This window comes from Staurois parvus, unplaced genomic scaffold (genome assembly GCF_062004578.1).
Source record: "Staurois parvus isolate SC_StPar_1 unplaced genomic scaffold, SC_StPar_1.0 ptg000017l, whole genome shotgun sequence".
In the NCBI taxonomy this organism is placed as follows: domain Eukaryota; kingdom Metazoa; phylum Chordata; class Amphibia; order Anura; family Ranidae; genus Staurois; species Staurois parvus.
Window position 1 is genome coordinate 8,785,569 of NW_028317813.1, and position 23,094 is coordinate 8,808,662.

The following is a 23,094-nucleotide window of genomic DNA, read 5'->3' on the forward strand; positions in this document are numbered from 1 at the left end:
TTCTTCCCCTCCTATCACCTACTTACATAGCCTGTAATGTAGGAGCCAGAGAGGAGCAAAGGGGAATACCAAACAGTGTCAGTTAAGTGACAGCTCTGAGTCTGCTGCGGTAGCCAACATCACATCCAAGATGGCGGCATCCAGCAGCAGCAGTCTCAGGCTATTTCAATGTCTGCATAAGGGCGGCTTTTATGTGTAATATAAGGTCATTTCAGTCTAGATTCCCAGATCAAATACAGTGGTATCCACACGTGTCTTTTTTTTTTATGATAACTCAATGATAACTACAGTGCAAAATGGCAAACATGTTTTAGGGACCCAGGGAGAGAGTTCTCCCCTAGCCTTCCATAATGGGCCTTGTTCATGCAGAACAGCAGAATTACACTGATACATTGGACTCGTCATATATTTTTGTTTTAATTAAACTGACAGCAGTGAAGCTTGCCACAGCCAGAAAAGGGAATGCCAGGTCCCCCTGGCGGAGTCACAGACACTCATTAACAAACCAGTAGGAAATTAAAAATTTACAATACATAGTCAAAACCCATTTATTAGGTATCTGTGAAGCTGACCATTAAAGGATATGTAAACCCAACATTCCAACATTTCAAATTCCAGTTATGTGCCTGCTTTACAATGTACTTGTATGAAAAAGCATCTTGTTGCCTTTGTATTGCTTCCTTTGTGTGAATTCCTTGGTGTTCCTGCCCTTCCCTCTGCTTTCCTATTAAAAACTGACCACACTAGGCAAGAGAGCACAACATGGTCAGTTCTCTAACTGTGCTGAGAACTCAGCCTGCTCTCCTTCAATTTTTCATACTTGTCCTAATAACACTGGGAACTTTAGTGTCCTACTGTTTCTCCTTCCTCACCTCTCTATGCAGCTGAGAACAGAGGGAATGTGATCACTTACACAAAAGGGGAAAAAAGAGTATTTATAATGTTTTTTTTTTATATGTATACATAAATGTTTTAGCTCTCATTTCTACTTTAAACTGCATAGGTTGTTTAACAAGGTGAGGGTTTACATATTCACTAGTGTTTTCATGTTAAAAGGATTCCATGAAATATACATTTTATTGAACTCGTTGTATAAAATAAAAATACATACATACATACATAAAAAATGTGAACACTTACCCTGAGTGTTCTGAAAGTAGTGCCTCCATAGTGGTCGGATCTTGTCTTGGCCACCCACATCCCAGACAGTAAAGCTGATGTTCTTGTATTCTACTGTCTCTACGTTGAACCCTATGAGGATGATGGAAAGATTGTATAAGCCTGAGTTTAGATTCATATTAGAAACATATCTCAAACTTAAATCAAAGAAAGCAGTGTAAGCTGGCTTTGTTGACTTTATCAGATCTGAAAAGGCTCATAGCCAAGTCAGAAAGCCCTTAAGCACTGTGTTCACGTTTAACTTCTAATATTCTAATATCCTAAGTCTAAAAAAGTATGGTCTGCCATCTTGGTGAGCCCTACATACACACTTTAAGGGAAGACCCAGTAATGAGCTCAGTGTATGGACACTTTAAGGACATAGATCAAGAATCATACTTTTGGTGAAAATAACAAGAGCAACTGAGGACAAAGCCTTTAATAGCTAAATGTAGGCAAAATTATAACAAGCCTTGAAAGCAACAGACCTTTTCTCACTGAAGTCTATTGAGATCAAAAACAATGAAGCTTAAAGCGTAAAAGAAGCTCATGTCCTTTTTTTTCCAGCTTCAATCAAAACTATGCTTTCGTTTGGAAAACCATGGAGCTTTGGATGTTGCGCATTTTGGAGCTTCAAGCTACAAAATGCTCAGGTGTGAATGGGGCTTTAGCCCCAATAGCATTTCACTTTAGATTGCCCAAAAATCTAACCCAAAAGCACATTTCAGCTCGTCAGGACAAGTCAATATTTCTTCGCTTGTGAAGTCACCGTCTAATGGTATGTCCCCTTAATATAAAATTCTTCTAAATTATAAACACTCTGGCACTGCCATTTTCCAGAGGATGATTTTTAAATAAACACAGAATTGCTTTTCACACACAATAATGACATAGAGTTGACATTTCTAGAACAGTTTGCAGCAATGGCATTTAGATGAATCTTTATATCAGTCCTGGTAAAGCTGTGTTTTTGAAAAACATGGGGACTAAAAAAAACACAAATAATAACAATATGAAACATTTTATAAAGAATATATTAACAGGTGCTCAAACCCTATCTTTTATCTAAATCCAAGAACAAAAATATAATATACTGCAGTTTACCAATCCTAAAATACAGTACTTGCTTTAGTTTTCCTTGTTTGCTCCTGGTATATTTCCAGTAACAAACTTCCTCTCCTAAGGTGACAGCTCTCACTGTATTGTAATGAGGGGCATCATTTTCACCCTCGGTTATATGTGTATTATGCCTACAGAACACTCGCCATCCTATGTTTGTTCTGTAACAGAAGGAAAGAGCTCTGTCGGCCTCACAAAAGCTGGGCAGGGCTGATAACACTGCATGAGATTTCAGTGCAGCACAGGAAAAGTGCATAGAAAGTTATGAGCTTAGTGGATTTCTGGCAGTATCAACATATATTTATACATGCATGCATTCATATACATAACACTTTAAATTGTTAGTACAACACTGACCTCTCTTTTTCTAAAGACATTACGTGGAAAGCATAAAGGAGAATCCTTGCTTTACTATTCAATAGGATAACAGGACATTTATATGAGGCATGTGCTTTGCTAAAATGATGAGTCTAACAGAGAAAGAACCAATAATTCTCAGAGACAATCAAGCTTCAGTGCTAATTCCAGAAGTCATTTGGTTTGGTTCCTGGTTTTTCGACTCTGCTACATAACACACTATAAAAACATGGGGGTGTGAGCATCTTCAGACAGACATGGTTCTCTGTGTTGAATGTCCTCTTTTCAGACCATCTGATTAAAGCAACTTTTATTCCAGACAATATATACAGATGGTTACCACCAGCATTCTTTCTCCTTTCAGCTGGCATCCTAGTGACAAAAGATTGCGACTTTGTCTAGGGGTCTGTGGAAATTTGTGGACCTTAGTCTCATTTTAGGTGATTTCTGTGCAGGCCAATGTACTTTTTATTTCCATTAGATTCTAGCACTATCATATTGCCTTACATCTATACCAGTAAACAGTGTTATAAGAGCACCCTTTGGCACATCACTAAAACACAGAATGGTCTTTTGAGTTTTCTTTCATGTCATCATCATTTCCTGTAGATGTGTGGGACACTTTGGGGGCTGAAAGAGCAATATTACCTTTGCCCTACCTCCCCCCTGGTAACACCAGATCACTGTAAAATATGCAAATATTGCCCAATTTGTTGAACAAAAATTGCTAGGATGACCTGCAAAAGTAATATGCTACGTAGTTAGGGTAAAAACCAATGCTTCTACGAAAGGAAAAATATTACAGCAACAGGTATAAATGATTAGAAAATGACCCTGAAATTAGCTTTTGATAGGGAAATAACAGTGCACGACAGACTGACCTACATGCAGTGTGTATGAGAAGTGAACTATGGAAAGGAAAGGGGTGGTCATCACAGTCAGTAATAGAGTATTATGTTCAAATACCTATTGTGGGGATAGTAGTCACAATTTCCCCAAGTTTAAGTTTGTACAAGATGGTGGTCTTTCCGGCAGCATCAAGTCCCACCATGAGTATCCGCATTTCCTTCTTCCCAATTAGACTTTTCAACAGATTTCCAAAGATGTTTCCCATGGCTGCTTTCTTTAGATGTTTTTTATTTTAGGGTAGCAAATGGTTGACTTGTGCTCTTATCTCTACACGATATAAGAAAATACAACAGACAAAAGTTAAAAGTGAGATTTGGAGGTAAACATGCCAATATATTGTACATTCTTTTGAGAGGCTACTGTGGTAAGAGCTGCAGTATAGACAAGAGGTAAGTAATCCATAGCTATTCAGTTATTATGGATCTAAGGAGGCTGTCACACAATTATAAGTTCCCTACAAGTGGTGAGATACAAGTTGTCTTGCCTGATGCAGACTTGCATGCTTTATGTAAACCTGGCAAACAGAAATAAAATCACATCCCAGAAGCCTTAAGACAGAAGCAGCTATTCTCTTGACTCCTATGCTGTATACTAGTTCTAGGACAGTGAAGTTAGTGGAGCAGATTAGAACCTACGTCATTGTCCCGCAATTTCAATTCAGTAATGATTGCTTTGCAAAAGATTCCTTTTACTCTTTTATTACAGTGGTTGTAAACCTCAGACATGAATTATGAACAAAGCATATCCCTCTAGTGTACTTGTCTCAATTCAGAGCACTAAGTGTCATTTCTGTCTGCTGCCTTGTTCCTCTGCTATCAGCATGAATCAATTTTGACAGGTTTTCCTGACAACAAAAGAAAAATGGGAGGAACCTCCAGCAGAGGGACAGCCTTCAGCTCTCTTCCTGTGAGCTGTGTGGACGGGGTCTCTTCCCTCAAATCAGCTCTCGGAACTCTCCTGGCTGAGCTCTGCAGAGTGTAATGTCAGCTCTCTGCCCCCTTTTTTTTTTACAGCTTTATGAATTCAGCACTTTGAACAGATACAGAGAGAAGACTGCAGAATGTCAGATACAACTTATATAGGGGGATTTGTTTCATCTCTGTGTATCATCTGAACCCAGTCACTTCACTGGGTATATGTAAGGGTTTACAACCATTTTAAGTAATAAGATAAACAATAATGTGGGATTTACAATAACTCATACCAATCATCACCTCTCACCACTGCTCCTTCTAACTGGACACGAAGCCAGCGAGAAGGGGTGGGACTACACAATGGCCATACAGACTGTGGTTGAAGTTTCTTTAATTAAAAAAAAAAACAAAAAAAGAGCTCTTTGTGGGCTAAAATGCAAAAAAAAAGGTTAAAATACATGCAAGCACTTGAAAGTGCTCCCTATCCAAACCAGGAGCCAGCTCAACATCCTTACAGCACCCCACACATACACTTTAAGCTGGATATCATCGATTTTGCACTGATTTGTTTTAAAAAGTAAGCTTGACACACTTTATAAATATGTGAGATAAAGGATTGCTATGCGGTCAGTATTTCTAAAAGCAATACTTCTGTAACACTACCAAAGTTCTTTCTTATCTTTTCAAAGTAAGAATGACAGGTTTATAAATTAATTATGAACAATCAGGCTATGTAGAGGTTGACTACAGCGCAATAACAAGGTCTCCTGAGCATCAGAAGTTGTGGAAACTGCACATAGAGATGTTCTGACATCTGCTGGATCCTTTACAGGCTTTTACCACATTTGTGCTTCATACTGTAACATCATCTGATGACTGAGGCAGGTGACGGCACAGACAAGATTCCACAAGGCTGATTTTAGACAGAACTGCTCATCTATGGCCACCCTTAGACTTGGCAAACCAGGCAGATGTCTCACCAAAAAAACATATATATAACAGGCAGTGTAACATCTGTTTGTCCTCAACTTCACTGCCACACTAGACCTCTTCATAGTCTACTCTCTTAATGGCCCTGTAAAAGTACAGTGAAATATTTGTTCCTCTCTTCTCCAGGTTAAATCGCTGGGTGTGAAAAAGTGCTTCCAACAGTTGGAATTGGTCATTATTGGCTGCTGGGGTCCAATTCTCAAAAGTGATGTTTGAATCAAGCTGCATATGGCTACCTTTCATCTACAAAGAATTTAAAGTCCAGCTCAACTTCTCTGCCCACCTCACTGCAGTCCTTCCCTGAAGCCCACAACTGGTCCACTGACATTGTGGGTCCTTCCTTGTCCCCTTCAGCAGATGGGCAGTTCTTGCTCCAATTACTTATTGGACATTGCTATGTTCACGTACTGATGTGTATTTAATCAGTACTTGGAGCCCAGACCGGCATGATGACGCACCCCCAGGGGTCCTTGATTTGCTGGGTTAACAGAAAGTGAGTTAAATGATGGTGGGAGCCATACATCTCAGAAGTGAACTGGCACTGTTTGAGAAGTGGTGAGTCTTTGGGGAACAGCAAAACGCAAACGTTTTTCTGTTCAAAATGGGCAAAGTTAGGGAAATTACAATATTGGAAAACTCATGCACAATGGTATTCTGGCTCATACAACATAAGAAACTGCCATTTTTAGGTGCATGGGAGGTGCAGACTTTTAACAGCATAGAGTCTGCTGTCCAAAGCCTGTGCTTCCTTTGTGGCAAGTAAATGCCTGTTTTTTTACACCATACAAGCCAATCCACCTGTGGGTATGAGCCCATAATGGATAAGATGTGTAGAGGAGTGCAGGCAACAGGCACTATGGTTAAGGAGGGGAGCGTGGATGATATGAGAGTGTGCAGGACAGAAGTGTGGAGGGTATGATGGTGAGCAGTATGTGCAGGAGAGAAGTGTGGAAGGTATGACTGTGTAAAGTGAGTGCAAAAGAGGAATACAGAGAAGGAAGGCAGTATATTCAGGACAGGGGTGTGTAGAGTAGGACATCAGGCAATATGTGCAGGAGAGGAGTGTATGACAGTGGGCTGTATGTGCAGGAGAGGGGTGTGTAGAGTAGGACATCAGGCAATATGTGCAGGACAGGAGTGTGGAGGGTATGACAGTGGGCTGTGTGTGCAGGAGAGGGGTGTGTAGAGTAGGACATCAGGCAATATGTGCAGGAGAGGAGTGTGGAGTGTATGACAGTGGGCTGTGTGTGCAGGAGAGGGGTGTGTAGAGTAGGACATCAGGCAATATGTGCAGGAGAGGAGTGTGGAGTGTATGACAGTGGGCTGTGTGTGCAGGAGAGGGGTGTGTAGAGTAGGACATCAGGCAATATGTGCAGGAGAGGAGTGTATGACAGTGGGCTGTATGTGCAGGAGAGGGGTGTGTAGAGTAGGACATCAGGCAATATGTGCAGGAGAGGAGTGTGGAGTGTATGACAGTGGGCTGTGTGTGCAGGAGAGGGGTGTGTAGAGTAGGACATCAGGCAATATGTGCAGGAGAGGAGTGTGGAGTGTATGACAGTGGGCTGTGTGTGCAGGAGAGGGGTGTGTAGAGTAGGACATCAGGCAATATGTGCAGGAGAGGAGTGTGGAGGGTATGACAGTGGGTTGTGTGTGCAGGAGAGGGGTGTGTAGAGTAGGACATCAGGCAATATGTGCAGGAGAGGAGTGTGGAGGGTATGACAGTGGGCTGTGTGTGCAGGAGAGGGGTGTGTAGAGTAGGACATCAGGCAATATGTGCAGGAGAGGGGTGTGTAGAGTAGGACATCAGGCAATATGTGCAGGAGAGGAGTGTGGAGGGTATGACAGTGAGCTGTGTGTGCAGGAGAGGGGTGTGTAGAGTAGGACATCAGGTAATATGTGCAGGAGAGGGGTGTGTAGAGTAGGACATCAGGCAATATGTGCAGGAGAGGAGTGTGGAGGGTATGACAGTGAGCTGTGTGTGCAGGAGAGGGGTGTGTAGAGTAGGACATCAGGCAATATGTGCAGGAGAGGGGTGTGTAGAGTAGGACATCAGGCAATATGTGCAGGAGAGGGGTGTGTAGAGTAGGACATCAGGCAATATGTGCAGGAGAGGAATGCAGAGGGTATATCAGGCAAAATATGCAGGAGAGGAATGTGAAGGATATTATTGTGGGCAGTATGTGCAGAAGAGAGGTGTGGAGGGTATGACAGTGGGCTGTATGTGCAGGAGAGGAGTGTGTAAAGTATGATGCCAGGCAGTATGTGCAGGACTTGGGGGAGGGGTAGTATCAGGAAAGGAGTGCAGAGCATATGAGAGCAGGCAGGAGAAGAGTGTGGAGGGTATGGCATGGGGAAGCATGATCAGGAGAAGCATGCAGAAGAGTATGACAGCGGGAGGTATGTGCAGTAGAGTGAGTGAGTTTACGAATGGTATGACACAGGGCAGTATGCGCAGGGAAGAAGTGTGTCGAGTATGACACCGAGTATCATGTGCAGCAGAGCAGTGGGCAGAGTATGTCCACAAGTGGCACGTTCAGGACAAAGGTGAGGAGGGTATGACCATCCACAAAATGTGCAATAAGAGGAATGTGGAGAGTTTGACAGCAGGCAGTATGTGCAGGAGGAACTTGCACAGAGTACAAGAGCGGCCAGCATGTGCATAAGAGAGGAGAGGAGATCACTGGGTATGACAGCAAGAAGAATGTGGGAAAAAGGAGTGGAGTATGTGGTATGGGCTAGAAATGGGGACCAGTTATACAGCTGTGTACTTGCTTGAAGAGTACAGTGTAGGCAGGTTTGGGGACCATAGGCCTTTCTTCACCAGTTTCCTGTGTCCTTCTACCAGGCCATCTGCAGCCATTGCCACTTAGGAGTGAGGAGGAGAGGAAGGAATGTGTGTGAGGGGGTGACGTGGCAGGGAGATGGGTATGTGTAGGGTAAAATGTCTGTGGGTCCCGGGAAGGAATGACTCTCAGCGAGTGTATAAGCTGAGGGGCAGAGAGTGTTGTGATGTGTGAGTGGAGGGTGTGACTATTAGCCGTGGGTTAGGCAGAGAAGGATGTTTGTCAACCCAGGGATGGGGATGCACGGGGAAGGTCAAAATGTCAGACCGGGGAAGGGGGTGGGGGGATAATGGTCCATGGCAAAAAAGTTTTTATAAAGTCTGTCAGCCAGGGGGCAACAAAAAGGAGAGGATGTCTGCCAGACAGGCAATGTCCATGGGGCGGGATGTCTGCAGTGTTGCCAAACATCAGTATTTTTACTGGCAGCCAGTAAAAAACAGGCACTTTTTTCCTGCCAGTAAAAGGAAAAGGTTGTCAGTTAAAATTATGGCTGTGAAGCTCGACTCGAACTGCATAGTTCCGGTCTAGAGTTGGCTGAGACCATCTGAGTGTCTGCTACAGTGTATTCTGGTGGTGCTGCCAAGGGGCTGGTCTGGTGGAAGCAGTGCCTGAATGTGTCTTGTGATGTCATGGTGCAAGGGAGTGGAGTGGCTAGAGCCTCGAGTACGAGTCTGCGGGAAGGGGGCAAGGCAAGCCGAGAGCGAGACTGTTAGTGCTGTTTGGACTGAAGGGACCACCTGGCGAGGAGAGACTGTCACTATGACTTAGGAGCAGACGAATCATGTCAATAAGGTGTTATCAACATCTGTGCTGCTGTACACTGCTGTCAGTGTCACTGTGAGGGTCAATGCCGTGCGTGTGCCTGCCCACTCTAATTTCTTGTCCTCATGAGTCTTGCCCTTGAGCTACTTATTTACTATATATCAAAAATAAAAAAGAAATATGTTTTTTGCCTTAATATCTACCTTAAATCACATTGCTAATTGCATATTGTACTTCTTATTAGCCTAAATACTGATATTAGCACTTAAAACTGTAATTTTTTTTAACTTTTGGAAATGCCAGTAAAAACACGGCCAGATTAGAGATTGCCAAACGACATCTAAAAAAGCCTTCACAGTTCTGGAACAACATCCTATGGATAGATGAGACCAAGATCAACCAGAGTGATGGGAAGAGAAGAGTATGGAGAAGGAAAGGAACTGCTCATGATCCTAAGCATACCACCTCATCAGTGAAGCATGGTGGTGGTAGTGTCATGGTGTGGGCATGTATGGCTGCCAATGGAACTGGTTCTCTTGTATTTATTGATGAAGTGACTGCTGACAAAAGCAGCAGGATGAATTCTGAAGTGTTTCGGGCAATATTATCTGCTCATATTCAGCCAAATGCTTCAGAACTCATTGGACGCCGCTTCACAGTGCAGATGGACAATGACCCAAAGCAGACTGCAAAAGCAACCAAAGAGTTTTTTAAGGGAAAGAAGTGGAATGTTATGCAATGGCCAAGTCAATCACCTGACCTGAATCCGATTGAGCATGCATTTCACTTGCTGAAGACAAAACTGAAGGGAAAATGCCCCAAGAACAAGCAGGAACTGAAGACAGTTGCAGTAGAGGCCTGGCAGAGCATCACCAGGGATGAAACCCAGCGTCTGGTGATGTCTATGTATTCCAGACTTCAGGCTGTAACTGACTGCAAAGGATTTGCAACCAAGTATTAAAAAGTGAAAGATTGATTTAGGATTATTATTCTGTCCCATTACTTTTGGTCCCTTAAAAAGTGGGAGGCACATATGCAAACTGTTGTAATTCCTACACCTCTCAGCTGATTTGGATGTAAATACCCTCAAATTAAAGCTGACAGTCTGCAGTTAAAGCACATCTTGTTTGTTTCATTTCAAATCCATTGTGGTGGTGTATAGAACCAAAAATGTTAGAATTGTGTCGATGTCCCAATATTTATGGACCTGACTGTATATTGTCTTTTTTCCTTTTGACTGCTACTTATGACTAATTATTTACTGCTTTACCTGGTAACTGAATAACACACTTACATTTTAATAAGCATCATCATTCTGAAATTAGCAGTTTAAGGGATGGAAACGCTGTGGTAGTCTAACTCAATAAAAATAGTGCCTGCCTTGGTCAGTATCTTATTAATATATGAAGATCTGGCACAGATGGTGTGAATTGTGCCCTGATCCAGTAAGATCTAGGCATGTGTTCAATTATGTATGGACCTGAATAAAGAGGGAAGCATTATTTTCAAATGCTGAATTCATTCAGCAATGTCTGCTGTGTGCCTGTAAATGACATTTGCAACCTGCAAAGTATGTCATGCCAAGTAGCACTGCAATGCACATTTTTGAAACCTGAGAATATCTATATGATGATGCTTTTAGTAAATCAACCCCTTTGACTCAGAACAATCATGCAGATCAGGAGTTCTTACTTTGATGACAAAATGCTTTGGATTAAAAACTCAGAAAGTAGTAAAGCTAGCCACGATCAGCATGACAGTCAGGAAACAAGAATTTCTTAAATGTAAACTAAACAAAATGTCTTACAGGAAAAGCAGAACCCCCTGAAAATGGCAGTGGCACAATGGCAGAACAACAGTAGAATATTGAATCTGCCAGCTCTATTTGTGATCTGTCATACTGCAGATGGACTAACTCTTAACTTTATACAGTCGTGATAGCACACAAGTATACAGATGCATGTGGCCGTATAACCAATACAGTTAAAAAAAGTCATACATTACCTGCGCTAGATACACACATGAAAATATCCGTAGGTGTTCACATCAATATAGTGGAAACTTGGCCATTTCATAGTATCAGCTCTAGTGTTTGGCAGTCTGTATGAATGTTTAGCACAGATAAATTAGATTTACAGCTTAACATCATTACACGCAAGTGTAACCCAATCAATAATATTTATCATTGTCCAGCTAGTTAGAAATGCAGGGTAGTAAACTGTTTCACATCTGTAGTAGTATAAATCTGAGGAGGGGTTAGAGGAGAGCTCAGCAGGCTGCTACTTCTCTTTTCACTATCCAGTCTCAGGCTGGGGGAGGGACAAGACCTGTAAGTGTTACTAAACTGCCTCAGAAAAAAGCAGGTCTTCTGCCCTGCTAGATGGGTCTGTGCTGACCAAATTACTGTTCTGACATGTAGTTTACACTAAAGGTAACCTCTGCTAACAATTTTTTTTTTCTTTTTAAAAGATGTGCAAAACAGAAGCCATTTTCATCATTAGCTTTAGCATGGCAATTGCTTGGACTGTGGTCACTGAGAGTTTTTTTATACTGTGTGTACAGGTGAGCTTAGAGAGGCCTGCAAATACTTTATTTCTGTTGGGTATCAGGGGCATGAAACTGTCAGCATGGAGCTCAGGCCATCCAGAATTTACATTGCCTGACATGCAGAGGTAACAGAGGTTGCTGTGAGTATCAGATCTGATAAGCAGATGGAAGCTTTCAAGAAGCAAAACATAACAGTGAGTCCAGTTCCATTGTTAACTACAGCTGAGCTGCACAGCATCATTGGTTGTCATCGTGCAGGTGACCACCCCCTCTACCATACCTCCATGAGTGCCATTTAAGGAGGCGGACTCCATTGGACTCATGGGCATGGCATGTGTCTGAGTGGGTCTCAAGCTGACAGTGTATGAGGTACTCTGACTTTTAGGTCAACAGCAAGAAATTCTAATAACTCTTTAACAAGTTAACTTGTTTGTCAGGAATTTTGTATCTGAAAATTTAAAGTAGAAGTTCACTCAAAAATAAGTCTAAAACTACTCGCAACCACATTCTAAAACTAATCTCCTGTCCGGTCTCATTCTGAGCATCTGAGATGTCAGCGGCGGCTTAAGTGCGTAGGCATGTGCAGGAGAGGCAGCTGACAACCGAAGCCCCATAGTAAGTCTATAGGTGACATCACTTCCCAGGCATCTCTCCTGCACACAGCATCCGCCGCTGGAGACCGGATCGGCTTCAAAAAAGGCATGTATGGGAATTTGCTCTTTACAGGGCTGATAAATTAGTTTTAGAATGTGGCGCTGGGTGAACTTCTACTTTCATTTCAATCAAAGATAAACATGGGTGTAAAATATAATTAGAAAAGATATTGGATTCCCAGACTCCTGAGAATTTTTAAGCATCTTAACATAAGAAAGGTATGATGTTATTTTCTATAGTACAACCATGCTGCAATGGTAAGGGTCACCTACATATCATATACACCCTGTTGCAAATTATTATGCAAATGAGATTTTTCTCATTTACCTAAATAATTGATGTAAATAACAGTCAGCATAATTCTCATGTTATCAACTATTAAGAGTACAATTCAAATTTTATTGCACAAACCTCCTAATGATAACAGTATTTTTTTTAAACATAAAACACTTACAATGCACTGTTCCAAATTATTACGCACAGTAAGTTTCAAAACACTTTATAGGTTGTAAAGAACTGAAAATTGTCATTTGTTGTGTTTGCAGCGTATTTACTGAAATCAAAAGCTATTTCAATCAAACTTTTAACAACATTTTAACTTTGTAAACATTTTAACAGGTCACGTTACATTGTAACATAGGACCCCTTATTTGATAGCAGCTTCACAAGTCTTGCATCCATTGAACTTGTGAGGTTTTGGACAGTTTCTGCTTGAATTTGTTTGCAAGATGTCAGAATAGCCTCCCAGAGCTGCTGTTTGGATGTAACCTGCCTCCCACCCTCATAGATCTTTTGCTTGAGGATGCTCCAAAGGTTCTCAATAGGATTGAGGTCAGGGGAGGATGGAGGCCACACCATGACTTTCTCTCCTTTTATCCCCATAGCAGCCATTGATGCAGAGGTATTCTTTGCAGCATGAGATGGTGCATTGTCATGCATGAAGATGATTTTATTACGGAAAGCATAGTTCTTCCTTCTGTACCAGGGAAGAAAGTGGTCAGTCATAAACTCCACATACTTTGCAGAGGTCATCTTTACACCTTCGGGGACCCTAAAGGGGCCGACCAGCTTTGTTCCCAGGATTCCGGCCCAAATAGGGCTCACCTGCCAATCTAATTATCACAGGTGTCCGAGATTGTTTTCAGTGATCAAAAGAGCCCTGAGACATAATGCCATACATGAGTTAAACTGAAAAACAAAATATTTAATCTTTGTGACACTTAAATAGAATTTGTATAATAATTTGGAACAGGGTGTAGTAAGTAAGCCTCATGATGTGAGAGATGACTTGTTCTTTTATACCAAACCCCATAGGGCCTCTGCTTAGTTGGAAAGAGACATTTCAAATAGGAACATTTGGAGCTGTGAACATTTTTTTTTCCTGCCATGCAAAGAGCCATGCTTTAGAAATATATACATTTTCTGTGTTCAATGCTGCTTGAATTGCACTTCTTTTTCATGCAGGTGGACCAATTGTCTGCTGAAGTACCATATGTTTATTTAACTTGTGATCAATGCAGGCTGAACCAATGAAAGACAGAGCTAAATGACCTGCAGCACCCGTCTGACGGCTTTCGTCACTGGCTAGGATAGTTGTGAGGAAAAATACACATCATTGAGTCAACATGCAGTCAATGTCATTTTGGACATAACATAGTGCCAAAAGGTGTCATACACAATGAAACAAAACCTAGAAACTTTAAAAAGATATTGGGTATGCCAATGTTTCCAGAATCATACTACCAATGTAAACTATCTTAAAGCAATGCTGTGCTATATCTATAAATACACTATCCAAAAATAGCCAATTTCTGGATAAGCCTAATTAAAGCCCAGCTCCAGACACCATTATTTCCATAGTTTATTTAGTAAATCTGCTGTACTTATGCCAACCCCCATTCAACACCAGTAATAGATATATGATAAAATGACGCAAACAGGCATGGATCGCAAGTAAAGTTGTTGTCCTTAGATACCACTAAAACATAAAAATTAAAGATTCTGGTTGCTATCGGCAACAGCTCTGTGCTCCATTTTCCATAGATCAGCTCCACAGACATCCAGGCCAAAATGATCTGGCGCACAAAATCTCTTGGCAGTCATATCCCTTTAGTATGCTTGCATTCCAGGCATTCATCTCTTGGCTAAATGTAAGTACTGCTATATGCCCCATCCAGCTGCAGCAGCTGTTAGTTTCTTTGACAGGCTGTCATCAGCAGGGCTGGATGGTGCACCTGTACCCTCCGACTGCACCTAAATCCAGGAGCCCCCATGCACCAGGACAAAAACGCCCAGTGTGCATGAGGCATTATTGCAGGGGTTCATTTGTGTGAGAAAGACTGCCTTATCATTTAGGATGACATTTTGGCCAGAACAAAGAGCCCATGGTAACAGGTCTATGATGCTAACAAACATCTTTAGCAATTTGAACAATGAGGCAAGAATACATTCTTTCATAAGGAGTCCAAGTCTACTGGACCGCTGCTATTCAACTATACAAAGAAAGGACATAAGTAGTTAAGCAAACCATTTTTACAATTTGACGCGGCAATGCATTTATTTTTGTACTGATGAAGTGCATTAATGTGCACTTTCCAAGCTCAGAGAGGCATGTGTTGCAGTTAAAGAGCTAAGTAGGCAATGACCACAAAACACCCAGAAAGAGTCCGGTTACAGCAAACAATCTTAAAGGTTATGCTGATTGAATGATAAAAGCGGAGGGGGGTATGGGTTCCATCACTTTTGTCAGCTTGTAAGGAGTTTCTGCAACTGTATGCAGTGTACATTTTTACATGTCTTACTACAAAACTTGAATATAGAGCTCTCTCTACCTCTAAGAGCAGCTACAGTTGGGTTAAAGGTTTGGGTGAACATTGGGGGACAACACAAATAATTCTGCCATTTCTCCTGGGCGACAAAGGCTGTGTTTTATGAGAAATGCTGGTAGGAAGTAAAGTTATAGGAGAATATATCTAGGCTGTGACACAAATATGTATACAAAGGGTTATCAATGTGATGGGCTCAAAGGGTGTTAGATTTCTGCTTCCCATAGTTCAAGTTCACTAGTATGTATACTGGGTGTACCTGGACTTTAAAAAAAAAAAAAAAAAAGATCATCTATCAGGACAATTATGGCGGAGCTACAATTACTGCTCCAAGGATGTCACCCCCTCCTTGCTTGATTCACTAAGTCACTGACTCCAAACAAGCATGGAACCAGTGAAATTGTAACTCCTGATCTACATACTTGTTCCAGATCAATCACCCATTAGGCAGCCAATCAAAGATAACAACCCTAGAGCTAGAAGCTTCAATAACAGATCAGCAATGAAAACTGTCATGTTTCCACCTTGATGGGTTGACTTTAAACCCCCAATGTCTACCAGCAACAAAGCTATTTCCTATTTAAGTAAGATATAGTTTAAATATCTTCTTTTGTACACATTCCAACTCACACGCTTACAAAAGTGTACACACATCAGGAGAAGCGATTATACAACACTTGCTATAACTAGGATATAGTCAAGGCTACCTTAACACTGTCTCCCTCCTTCCCTTACTATCAAGATAAAAGACACAGGCTGCTACAGAGTGTCTGAGCATTTATATTATATAGACATTAAAAAAATAGAGTTTCCAATGCCTTGGGCTAAAATTGAAGCCGTAAAAGTGATGCTACACTGATTAGAGGATGGCCAGTGACACCCATAACCAATCAGAATGAGGCCTGCTCCCATGACACACACATTGTGGTAGTATTTCTAAAACTGGTGCACTCTGTGCATAGTAACCAATCAGCTTCTACCTTCAGCTTGTTCAATTAAAGCAGTGGTCATCAAACTGTGGCCTGGGGGCCAGATGCGGTCATCTGCTTGCTTCTATCCAGCCCTTAGGGCACTATTTCATCCACTGATTCCAACAACGGGGCATAATTCCCCCCACTGACACCAACAAAAAGGCACGGTACCTCCCAATGACACCAATGATGGGGCAAGATTCCTCCCAATGACTCCAATGATGGGGCACAATTTCTCCCATAGACACCAACAATGGAACCAATAACTGCAATGATAGGCCTTAATTCCTTCCAATGATACCAACAATAAGGATTAATTCCCCCCACTGACATTACTGAAGAGGCACAATGCCTCCCAATGGCACCAATAATGGGGAACAATTCCTCCCAATGACGCCAACAATGTAGCCCAATGGCACCAAATAAGGGGCACAATTCCTCCCAATGACACCAACAATGGGGCACAATTCCTCCCACTAACACCAAAGATGAGGCATTGTTTTTTCCCCACTGACGTTGGAACCTTTTCTACTGCAGTGGCCACAGTCCAGCCCCCCTAAAGTCTGAAGGACAGTAAACTGGTCCTTTGTTTATAAAGTTTGGAGACCCAGAATTAAAGAATAAATTCACCTCCTTCTATAACATTCTACATGTTACACCTGTATTTAGGGAACAGGCAGACAGCTACACTGATAGTCTGCAGGAACCTTGCATTACCCCCATGATCTGCTAATCACAGGTGCAATGCTTTACAGGCTCCCAATATAAAAAAAAATAAATGCACATTTTTTTACCTGCAAAAAAAATATGTGTATTTATTTATTTTTTTAACTTATCCTTTAAGCTTTGAAAATAAAACCTAGAAGTTGGATACTATGCACAGCTGCACCAGATTCTGTGTGTACCAGTTTAGTAAATCCCCATTATGTGCTTAAACTCAGCACTAGATAACAAACATGAGGATGCTCAGCACTCCAGGACTTGTCATTGAAAATTAGTGCTACAAATCCTGAGACACATTAGAAAAGTTCTTCTAGGGTTAAAATATTCTGCTAATTTGAATAGTCAGATCTGGCTATACCATCATATATAAAGCTTTGCTAACATTTTTTTTTCTTTTAAATAACTCTAAGCTTCCTTTCCTACCAAGCTTAGCGTTTTTCTGGCATTTTTTTTTCAGAATTTTGTAGGGCATGAGATATGCACATTATTCCATGTGTCATGACACCATCTTCAGCAACTTCCGCTGTGGTTGTAAAGAGTGGGGTGTTCCCACACCATACGGATAAAAGCCTCCATATCCAGCACAGCAAGAACTTACCCCTCCTTTTGTATTTACTTTGGTTGGGCTTCCTGGGTGGGAGGAAAGTTGAGAACAGTTGTCCAGGCATGAAAAAGCTTGTGTAGTAGGTTTAGAGTAGCTTCCATTGAAGTCTATTGGGCCAAAGACATGCAACACAATTCCAAATAAAGCTTGTGTTCTTTTTCAAGCTTCAAGTGGCTGAGTGTAGAGATGTGAACAACCACAATAGTAAAGAACGAGGTTCTTCATGTTGAGTGCTGTACATAGGTGTGAATGAGGGCTATACAAGTTATCAAGGAGAGGGGGGCTTATCTCTTCCATAGGGATTCTTATTTATTATTTCCAGGAACAATAATGATCAACAAAAATGGAGAAAAAAAAACAATGACTATTTGTCGAGCTATGAATGTGTTAATATTCAGTGAGCTCTAAACTCACCACAAATGTCATTGTAACTAGAAACACGCACTTTGTAAAAACACTGAAAGTCATATTCATGCGGGAAGACAAGTGAATCACACGAGTCATGGCATTCCAAGGAGGTTGTGCAGAGCATTCCTGTCCTTGAGAAGTGATGCAGGCATGCAGCAGACCTGGGCTGGATTAACAGTATTTGACTTACAGTTATGTAACTTTATGACACACAGATGAATTGTAACTGTGACATTTGCTGAGTGAACGAATTAAACACTTCATCAAATTTCCAGAAACATTTTGGCCATAAGACTGCTAGTCTGGGAGTGAAGTAAGTGTCTCATGTGAGTGTGGTTTCAGCAATCCTACATGAGGTTGCTTACTGGTCATGTGGGGGAAAGGTGATCTCCTTTATAGTTGTGTATATGTACATATGGATTCTGCAACTGGCAGCAGAGTTGTACAAAGGTGCAATAGAGATTTTTCAAAGCACATCTAGTTGTGGTAAATGACTGTAAAATATTGCATGCAATCTCAATGGTAGGTAACATAGGAAGTTTAGGTTTTGGATAAATCAGCAGGTTGAGCTTTTGTCACCATGTACAGATGTCATCAAATCAGTGCTGTCAAAACATCAGAAACCCCAAAGAGTGGGCAGCAAACTGTCAAAGTATTCACCACGGGGTCAAGTCAATCAGCTCCTAATTTGTGGCAAGTCTGCTGTCGCTATGTATAGGTCATGTCATCAGGTCAGTGCTGGCCACGTTACTTAGTGACTGTATAGGTGATATCACTGGATTACTGAAGGAAGCATGTTACAATGGGACCATCACTATGTACAAATCATGTCATCAGGTCAATGCTGGCAGCATATTACAATGTGACCATCACTACCTACAAGTGATGTCATCAGATCAGTTTTTGAAGCAATGTGACTGTCACTCTTTACAGGTGATATCATTGACTGCATGTCACAAGGTGACTGTCATTATGCACAGGTGATATCATTAGATCGGAGTTGGCAGCATGTTACATTGTGACTCCTATGAACAGGTGATGTCATTAGATTAGTGTTGGCCGTATGATACAATGTAACTGTCACTGTGTACAGGTGCAGTCATTAGGTCAGTATTGGTAGTATGATACTACATAACTGTCACTATGATTAGAAGACCATTCGATGCGCTTGATTGTTCGTCTTTCGAAATGTTAGTGGGCTAATGTTGCTAATCGAAATGCAAAGTTTAATGGCAAAAAAAAGAAAAAATGAACCGTCATGTCAGAATTTTGAGCCTAAACAATCAATTTTTTAAACATTAGTAGTGGAATCAATTGAAAACAGTTCGAGGAACCCTAAAACGCATGCTAAAACGTAACCCTGTAAGCGTAATCAATAAAAGTGTACCATATATGTTATTATCGATAATATGTCAATAATTGGGGCACAAATATTGATACAATGATAACATTATCACATGCACGTTTAACAGATCTTTATAAAGTTCACTGTTTTTTTCTGACACTTTTCTAACCATTTATGGCCAGTGTAACAGTCACTATGTACAGGTGAGGTCATCAGATTGGTGTTGGTTGTTGTACGTTACAATGTAACTGTCACTATGTACAGGTGATGTCATCGTGTAACAATGTAATTGTCACTATGTACAGGTGAGGTCATCAGTGTTGGCAGTATGATACAATGTAACTGTCACTGTGTACAGGTGATGTCATCAGATCAGTGTTGGCAGTATGATACAATGTAACTGTCACTGTGTACAGGTGATGTCATTAGATCAGTGTTGGCAGTATGATAGAATGTAACAGTCACTGTGTACAGGTGATGTCATTAGATCAGTGTTGGCAGTATGATACAATGTAACTGTCGCTATGTACAAGTGAGGTCATCAGGTCAGTGTTGGCAGTATGATACCATGCAACTGTCACTGTGTACAGTAGGTAACATATTATAATGTAACTGTCAGTATGTACAGGTGATGTCATCATGTTACAATGTAACTGCTACTATGTATAGGTGACGTCATCAGATCAGTGTTGACAGTATGATACAAAGTAACTGCCACTGTGTACAAGTGATATCATTAGATTGATACTGGCAGTATACCACAGAACTGTCACTATGCACAGGTGATGTCATCATTTTCAGTATGTAGAGGTGATGTCATCATGTTACAATGTAACTGTCACTATGTACAGGTGCGGTCATCACATCAGTGTTGGCAGTATGATAGAATTTAACAGTCAGTGTGTACAGGTGATGTCATTAGATCAGTGTTGGCAGTATGATACAATGTAACTGTCGCTATGTACAAGTTTAGATCATCAGGTCAGTGTTGGCAGTATGATACCACACAACTGTCACTGTGTACAGGTGGTTACATATTATAATGTAACTGTCAGTATGTACAGGTGATGTCATCATGTTACAATGTAACTGCTACTATGTATAGGTGACGTCATCAGATCAGTGTTGACAGTATGATACAAAGTAACTGCCACTGTGTACAAGTGATATCATTAGATTGATACTGGCAGTATACCACAGAACTGTCACTATGCACAGGAGATGTCATCATTTTCAGTATGTAGAGGTGATGTCATCATGTTACAATGTAACTGTCACTATGTACAGGTGCGGTCATCACATCAGTGTTGGCAGTATGATAGAATTTAACAGTCAGTGTGTACAGGTGATGTCATTAGATCAGTGTTGGCAGTATGATACAATGTAACTGTCGCTATGTACAAGTTTAGATCATCAGGTCAGTGTTGGCAGTATGATACCACACAACTGTCACTGTGTACAGGTGGTGACATATTATAATGTAACTGTCAGTATGTACAGGTGATGTCTTCATGTTACAATGTAACTGCTACTATGTATAGGTGACGTCATCAGATCAGTGTTGACAGTATGATACAAAGTAACTGCCACTGTGTACAAGTGATATCATTAGATTGATGCTGACAGTATGATACCACATAACTGTCACTATGTACAGGTGATGTCATTATGTTACAATGTAACTGTCGCTATGTACAGGTATGGTCATCAGGTCAGGGTTGGCAGTATGATACCACATAACTGCCACTATGTACAGGTGATGTCATTATGTTACAATGTAACTGTCGCTATGTACAGGTAAGGTCATCAGGTCAGTGTTGGCAGTATGATACCACATAACTGTCACTATGTACAGGTGGTGACATCAGGTTACAATGTAACTGTCACTATGTACAAGGGATGTCATCATGTTACAATGTAACCAGCTCAGTGTTGGGCGCAAAGGGCATGACATATAGGTGAGGTCATCAGATCGGTGTTGGCCGTATGATACAACATAACCATCACTAAGGACAGTAGTTGTAATCAGATCCATGTTGGCAGAAAGATACAAAGTAACTGTCACTGTACAGGAGCTGTCATCAGATAGGTGTTGGTAGCATCATGTAACTGTCACCAAGTCCCAGTGATGTCACCATGTTACGATGTAACCGTCACTACATAGAGGTGATGTCCTCAGGTCAGTGATGTCATTATATTACAATGTTCCTCTTTATCACCCTCCAGTAGGCCTGTGTTCCGTAGATGTAAGCCGGGTGACATGTGGATATCAGTTGATGAGGGAAGGGGAGAAGAGGCAGGCAGTCTCTCAGTGTGATGGAGAGGACCGGTCAGTGAGTGTACAATGTCCCCTCAGAGAAGGCCGTCCTGTCACACATGCTCAGTTGTCCTGACATGGTAGTCATCCCACACCGCCGTGTAGTGTGCAGTGGGGGGTAGGTGCTCCTTGTGGGAACGTAAGATGGAGGTTGGTTCTTGCGGCTCATGTGTGGGCGGGATGGATAGCCGCCTCTATTAGAAGCAATAGAAGCGAAGGGGAGATAACATCGGCGCCCGGACACTCTGCCCTCAGGTCCATCCATTCCTGCACCTACCTTCACCTTCCTCTTCTTCCTCGCCTACCGCAGCGACTCCTCTGTCCTCTCCGACCGGAAGCACCCGGCTCAAATCTCGCGAGATCTCCCTACTCGTAGCTAGTCTATTCTATGAGCGATGCGGGAAGGACTCGCGAGACTTGACCTGGTTCCCACGGCAACGGATGCAGCAGCTCTCTTCTTCTTCCATTCTGCTGCAGGGATGAGTGGGCAGGAGGCCTGGTCCTCACATGAAGCCCTGAGTTCTACCAGTCACCCACACATCCATGACAAGGAGGAGCGCTATTCAGTTCACATGTACTTCACGTCTCAGGGGAACAGTCCAGTGTGCCTGGCACAGGAAACGTGCTAGCCAGTTCTGTACACTGATCAGGTCACACATCACGTGTACATGCACATACATTCTTATCGACCCGCTGCATACGATTATATATCCTACTACATGTAGCGTTACCCTGGTGAGGGCTGCTGTGTTTCCAGATCCCCCTAATCTTCGCACAGCCAGGCAACACGCATTTTCTACACTTTCATCCACAGTCACTGAACAGTCCATGAGCTTGGTTTTTGATATTTTATTAGAGGAAATAACTTGGATAGGGTCATAGGGATGATGGGATGCCCAGCTTGGCTGAATCAATGCACAGTGACAACTGTCTTCCTATTTACAGAAAGAGAACCTGGACTGTGCTCCTGGAAATCCGTCAGTCATTGTGGATCAGTAGCAACAGCCCCTTACAGATGAGGAACTCGCAGCCCCCTTGAAAATGAGCTTAGCTTGCTGCAAACTACATGCAGAGATATCTCCTCTCCCCTATAGATTTGCTCCCAGCTCCACAGTCTGCAGATACTACCAGCCCTCCTGGCTGCTCTGAAGATCTACAAGGATAAAGGATTAGGCACAGCGCTGTCCTTAGAAAGCTTGCTACTTGTGGCATTCTCTCCTCTTGTGAATCCCACGTTGTGCTGATGTACTCACCCTGTCCTCCTTGCTCCCACTTCTGCCAGGCCTTGATCCTGTTCATGCCATACTGATGAATGGACCTTCCTGAGCCAGCCTGGAGGCCGCCCCCCCAGACATAGGGGACCCCTCCCAGGCCACCAACAGTCTCCTCAGCACTCCATCTTCCACCTGACTCCCCTGACAGCCTGACTCTCTCATATTTATGGGCTGGTCCACCATTCTACCAGGGCCTCCCAACCTGGGATTGGTTAGTCTCCCATAAACATGCAGATAAGGTCTCCGCCTACTGGCTTCTGGAAGGATCCATTGGTCCTCCAGAGCCAGGTGAAGGCAATGGAGTCCCAACCTGTTAAGCCATCCAGCTTGACCTGCAGTAACCCGACCGTAATCACAGACTCGCGCAGTTACCA

The 23,094-nt window shown here is 42.1% G+C and overlaps 1 protein-coding gene across 2 annotated transcripts in view; it reads right to left on the reverse strand.

The window, feature by feature from the left end:
- ARF3 (ARF GTPase 3) overlaps positions 1–21,878 on the reverse strand; it is a 35,760-nt gene extending 13,882 nt beyond the window's left edge. Inside the window, exons 1-3 of one of the 2 annotated variants that reach the window (XM_089679465.1) lie at positions 21,724–21,878; positions 3,601–3,810; positions 1,141–1,251 (exon numbers count right to left, since the gene is read on the reverse strand). In XM_089679465.1, the coding sequence (XP_089535591.1) occupies positions 1,141–1,251; positions 3,601–3,748 (259 nt within the window). In that variant the 5' untranslated portion in view covers positions 3,749–3,810; positions 21,724–21,878. Of the gene's footprint in view, positions 1–1,140; positions 1,252–3,600; positions 3,811–11,056; positions 11,082–21,723 lie in introns of those variants that run through there. The other variant, XM_089679472.1, reaches the window with a different exon arrangement.
- Between the last annotated feature and the right edge of the window lie 1,216 nt (positions 21,879–23,094).